The sequence below is a fragment of the Hyla sarda genome, chromosome 4 (assembly GCF_029499605.1).
Source record: "Hyla sarda isolate aHylSar1 chromosome 4, aHylSar1.hap1, whole genome shotgun sequence".
Classification (NCBI taxonomy): Eukaryota; Metazoa; Chordata; class Amphibia; order Anura; family Hylidae; genus Hyla; species Hyla sarda.
Window position 1 is genome coordinate 17,590,265 of NC_079192.1, and position 4,921 is coordinate 17,595,185.

A 4,921-nucleotide genomic window follows, 5' to 3' on the forward strand; every position below is an offset into this window, starting at 1 on the left:
TATTGCTGCAAGGCTGACATGCAACTTTGTGAAGTGTTCCATATTTTGTGCTTGCTTCGGCAGCACGTATGTTATAATTGGAACGATACAGTAAAGATTAGCATGGCTTCCGCATGCCGCGTTGGTGTTGGTCTGCTGCTTTCCTGTGGTTAGGGAGTGATTGCGTTCAAAAGTTTAAAAGAATAAAAAAATAAATAAAAAAAAATAAAAATAAAATATAAAAAATAAAAAATAAAAAAATTCTCTGTTTTTGGTTTCCTCTGGGCTTGTAGGTGCCCTGGTTCCGGTCCTTGCTAATTTACTGAATGTTGCACGGGGACTATGGTTCTGGGTGGAGTTTTTTCCTCCAGGTTGTCTCTGGCTGCCGAGGGTGTGTGGTGTCTGTGCCCCTGCATATGTGACCCGGGTGCGCTAAGGGCTGACGTTTCGGTTGCTTGGGGTTTTTCGTGAGTTGTGCAGTGGACAGGCCTGCTTTCAGTCCCCGGTTGCGGCTCACGGGGAGCTTGCTCTGTTCTCAGATGTGGCTGGTTTGGTTGGTTGTTGGTGTGGTGTTTGGTTTTCCCAGTGGTGCTGCGGGGTGGTTTACCCCTGGGTCTTAGTAGTCGGGGGGTTTCTGCCATGCTTGGGTTTTGTATGCGTTTTTCCCTTGGTATTGGTTGTGGGGACTTTGGGTGCTTGCTTCGGCAGCTCATGTTCTAGAATTGTAACGGTACTGTGTGGGTTGGCGTGGCCTCTAAAACATGGCTGAGCGGTCTAAGGCGCCAGACTCAAGAGGACTCTTTTGCGCTTGGTTGCGCTCTAATTTGGTGATACTTTTCTTCTTTTCTAGGGTGTGATTTGAGTGATCGTGGTGTGTTGTCGGTCTGACATTCGGGGCGTTGTCTCTGCTATTATCTCTTTTTCGGCTTTCTTCCTGTGCTCGGTTTGTTGCACCCAGTTCTTCGCTGTTTGGAGTTACGAGTTATTTTGGGGCTATGCTCCTTGGGGTCGGTACTGGGTGTTGATGCTTTGTCCCGTTTTCTCTGGCAGTGGTTCCGGAGGTTGCTCCCTTGGGTGGAGTTGGAAGGTTTGCTTGTGTGGCTGGCCCATGTGTCATTGTGCAGAGTGGTGTATTTCTTGGTCCGCTTTGGTGGGTCCTGCGACTCACGGTAAGGCGCTTGCGAGTGGTTGGTGTTGGTGTGGAGGCCGGGATGTGCTACAGCCGAGGAGGGTCCCGGAGGTTCCCAATGGTCTGTGGATAGGGGATTTGTTTTTCTTACCTGGAATGCCCCTTGTGGTAACCTTACGAGGCTCTGATGTTTGATTTCCTATTTCGTTTTAATAGGTTGTGTTAACGGACGTTAACTGCTGTGTCACCTCTCTAAGGAGGTTCGAGATTTGGACGGTGTTCTCCGTGAATCCAAATAACATTCTTAGTATGTGACGCTGGGTATCTTCACCTGTTCATGTGAATCACCTGCTAATAAAAAAATAAATAAAAAAAAAAAAAAAAAAAAAAAAAAAAAAAAATTGGGTGGCTTTCCCGCTGTGCTGCGATCCAGTGGGGTGCGGTTGCCGCATGGCACAAGGCGGGGGTGTTTTCTTTTCTGTTTTGCGGTTGGTGTATACCTAGGGGCTGGGCCCGTGAGTGGGTGGCCTTGCTGTCAGCGACCGGTTTTTCCTATCAGTTTTTTGGGTCGCTTGGCGGCGGCTGCGGGTCGGGTTTTTTGGTTGTCGCTTTTGCGTCGTTTTCTCTGATCCGAGGTTTTGCGTTAGCTTTTTTTCGGGGCTATGTGGATGGGGCACTTCCTTTCTCCTCGTCCCCTTCCATGGGACTTGGGTGTCTGTGTTTTTGGGCACCTATCTTGTGGTTTCACGGAAAAAGTAAAAAATAAATAAATTAAATAAATTTTAAAAAAGGCCCGTCGGTCCGAGACTGCTTAGGCGATCGGGGTCACGCAGCTTGTGCTGCATGAGGGTCCGCGGATGACTGTTTTTTCCATTGTCCTCCTATTGTTGCCTGGGCGGTGGTGGGGCCCCTCCCCCTTTTTCTTTTGCTCCCCGCCCCCGATTATTCAGTTCCAGGTTTTTTGTCTGTTTTGGGTTTTGGCTTTTCTTTGATAGGATGGGGTTTTTGTGAGTTCGGGATTTGCTCTCTTTTTGTATCGGGGCCGGCGGAGGTGGCTGGGTTTCCGGAGAGGGTAGCGCTGCACGACGGCCGCGGGCGATCTGCATGTTGTGTTGCTATATTCGCCCAGTTTGATGTTTCCCAGGTGTGTTTTTGTTTTGAGAGCGGCTTTCGAGGTGGTGCGAGTGCTGCAGCACCCTTCGGTGTATGGGCGAGTCTGAGAGATGAGTTCACACGGGTTATAAAAAAAAAAAAAAAAAAAAAAAAAAATTTATAAAATTGGTCCTGGTGGCAGGTACCCGGATTTCCTGGAGAGGAAAAGGGTTGAGCGGATTTCCTGGAGAGGAAAAGTGTTGAGCGGATTTCCTGGAGAGGAAATGTGTTGGGTGTGCTGGGGGGCTGGAGGTGGCCCCAGGTGTTGGCTATCCACTATCTCTTGGGTGGGGGTCGGAGCCCAGTGTAGGGCTAACTGGTCTCCTCCGTGGCGGTAAGAAGACGGTGAAAGCGGGGTCAACCCGGGGTAGACCTCCACACAGGACGGTGTGGCATCACCTCTCGGGTTGGTAAGAAGCCAATCGGTGTCTTTGTTACAGTTAAATTGTTATTTATATAAGTAATTTTATAAATAAAGCTGTGGCCGATCCCCACCCACGGAAAAGTTAAATTGTTGTTGTGTCAGTTATTATTTAAGTATTTATTGTAGTAAGGGGGAGGGGTAGTTATAGCCTGCTAGGAGCTAATTGTGTCTCAGCAGTCTGGAGGGGCAAGCTGTGCATAACTAGCTTGCCCCCTGACTGGTGAGCAGTAAGAGGTTAAGAAATATACAGGCAAGGTTTTTTAGCCCCCTCCCCCGCCTATAAAACTTGTTGGTAACTATAGTGGTATGTCCCATGGGTGGGGGGGGGGGAAGGAGTGCACCAATCAGGGGTTTAATAGTTTCCCGGGTTTTCAGAGGCCCTCCCCTGGGTATTTATAGCTGTGGTGCCTCCCTTCCCCCCTCAATCTGCCCAGGACCCGGAGTTTTGCCCTCCCTCCCTCCCTTTTTGTATCTTTGTTTGTTGTAAGTCACAGCTTGGCGGTAAGAAGACGGTGAAAGCGGGGTCAACCCGGGGTAGACCTCCACACAGGACGGTGTGGCATCACCTCTCGGGTTGGTAAGAAGCCAATCGGTGTCTTTGTTACAGTTAAATTGTTATTTATATAAGTAATTTTATAAATAAAGCTGTGGCCGATCCCCACCCACGGAAAAGTTAAATTGTTGTTGTGTCAGTTATTATTTAAGTATTTATTGTAGTAAGGGGGAGGGGTAGTTATAGCCTGCTAGGAGCTAATTGTGTCTCAGCAGTCTTGCAGCATTGCATGGTCACCATTGGTTTGCCAGCACTTGGCCTTCGGACGTATTGGGTATCCCCGGGTTCGGCAGGACCTCAACCCTGTTCGAGATCTACCCAGTAGTGGCGGCAGCTTTCGTCTGGGGGGACGCCTGGGCTCACACCACTGTCAGGTTCCTGTGTGACAACGCCTCTACAGTTGACATCCTAAATAAGGGGCGCTCTAGCTCGGTAAACATCATGAGGTTTGTCAGATGTTTCACTTGGCTCTTGCTACATCACAAATTTCACTTTTCATTTCAACACATAGAGGGGTCAAAGAACTTGGCAGCTGATGCGCTTTCCAGAGCTAAATTTAACGTGTTCTTTCAGGTGTGTCCAGACGCAGCGGGTGTCCTGGCCCCCTCCTTCAGCATGTCTTCCCTTCTGGACATGTATCCCTTCGGTTACCAGGTCAGCACGGTGATTAAAGCAGCTATCTATCTGCCATTCTATGGGTTTCTTAGGCCAGGGGAGTTCACCCGCTTTCACAATAGGTCGCTGGGGCTGTCTCTGGGTCAGCTCTTACCTTGCAGTTATGGCTTCACACTCACGTTGTCGTGCACTAAAACCAACAGGCACGGTGCGGTCGTCAAGTACTTCAGGACGGCCCATCAGTGTCCTGTGGCCGTATTTTCACAACTCATTTCCATGTTGGAAGGCAAACCTGCAGACAGTCCGCTTCTGCCTCTCGGTTCTTCGGCACTCTCCACCGTGCAATTCCTAAATCATGTCCGTACGTTAGTCAAAACTCTAGGCCAAGATCCGCTTCGCATCAAGGGCCACTCATTTAGAATTGGAGCTGCGTCGGCAGCCTCCAAACACGAAGTTCCTACCCACATCTTCAAAAAGTTGGGCCGGTGGAATTCAAGTTGTTTTGATAGGTACATACCTGATCCCTCTTGTGAAATGGCTAGCGTGTTCAAGGTGTTGGCCTTAAATTAAATAAAATCAAGTTGCACCTTATATTATATGTATTGGCTTTTTTGCCCTCTAGTGGCTTTCCCACCGTACGCGGTTTTGGGCACACATACACCGTATTTTGTTTGTTATCATCACTATTTATTTTAGGTGCTTGTTGACAGCTCCTGGTATCCAGAGATGTAAGTATGAATAATTGTGATGTTGGTATATTGTTAGGTCACAGGTCAAACGGCTCTTCGAGCAATGACCACAAGTGGGAAGCCTAATTAGGCTGAATTTGTGGGAATGACGAGGGCTTTAAATACCTCCCTCTTTCATTCCTAGGGGCGTATGGTGCGTTTGGCGTCACCCACCCAACCCCCCCCCCCTCTATCTCAGTTTTCACACATTCAAATACAGGGCATGCCCTCTGTAGGCTTTCCCTCCGTACGCGGTTTTGGGCACACATCAACCGTATTTTGTTTGTTATCATCATTATTTATTTTAGGTGCTTGTTGACGGCTCCTGGTATCCAGAGATG

General features: G+C 48.6%; 1 protein-coding gene across 1 annotated transcript in view; it reads left to right on the forward strand.

Moving 5' to 3' along the window:
- The window catches only part of LOC130367301 (extracellular calcium-sensing receptor-like), a 51,958-nt gene extending 47,536 nt beyond the window's left edge, over positions 1-4,422 (forward strand). Inside the window, 2 exon segments of the mRNA XM_056569709.1 lie at positions 1,325-1,415; positions 3,461-4,422. Coding sequence (XP_056425684.1) covers positions 1,325-1,415; positions 3,461-4,422 — 1,053 coding nt within the window.
- The last annotated feature ends 499 nt before the right edge of the window (positions 4,423-4,921 follow it).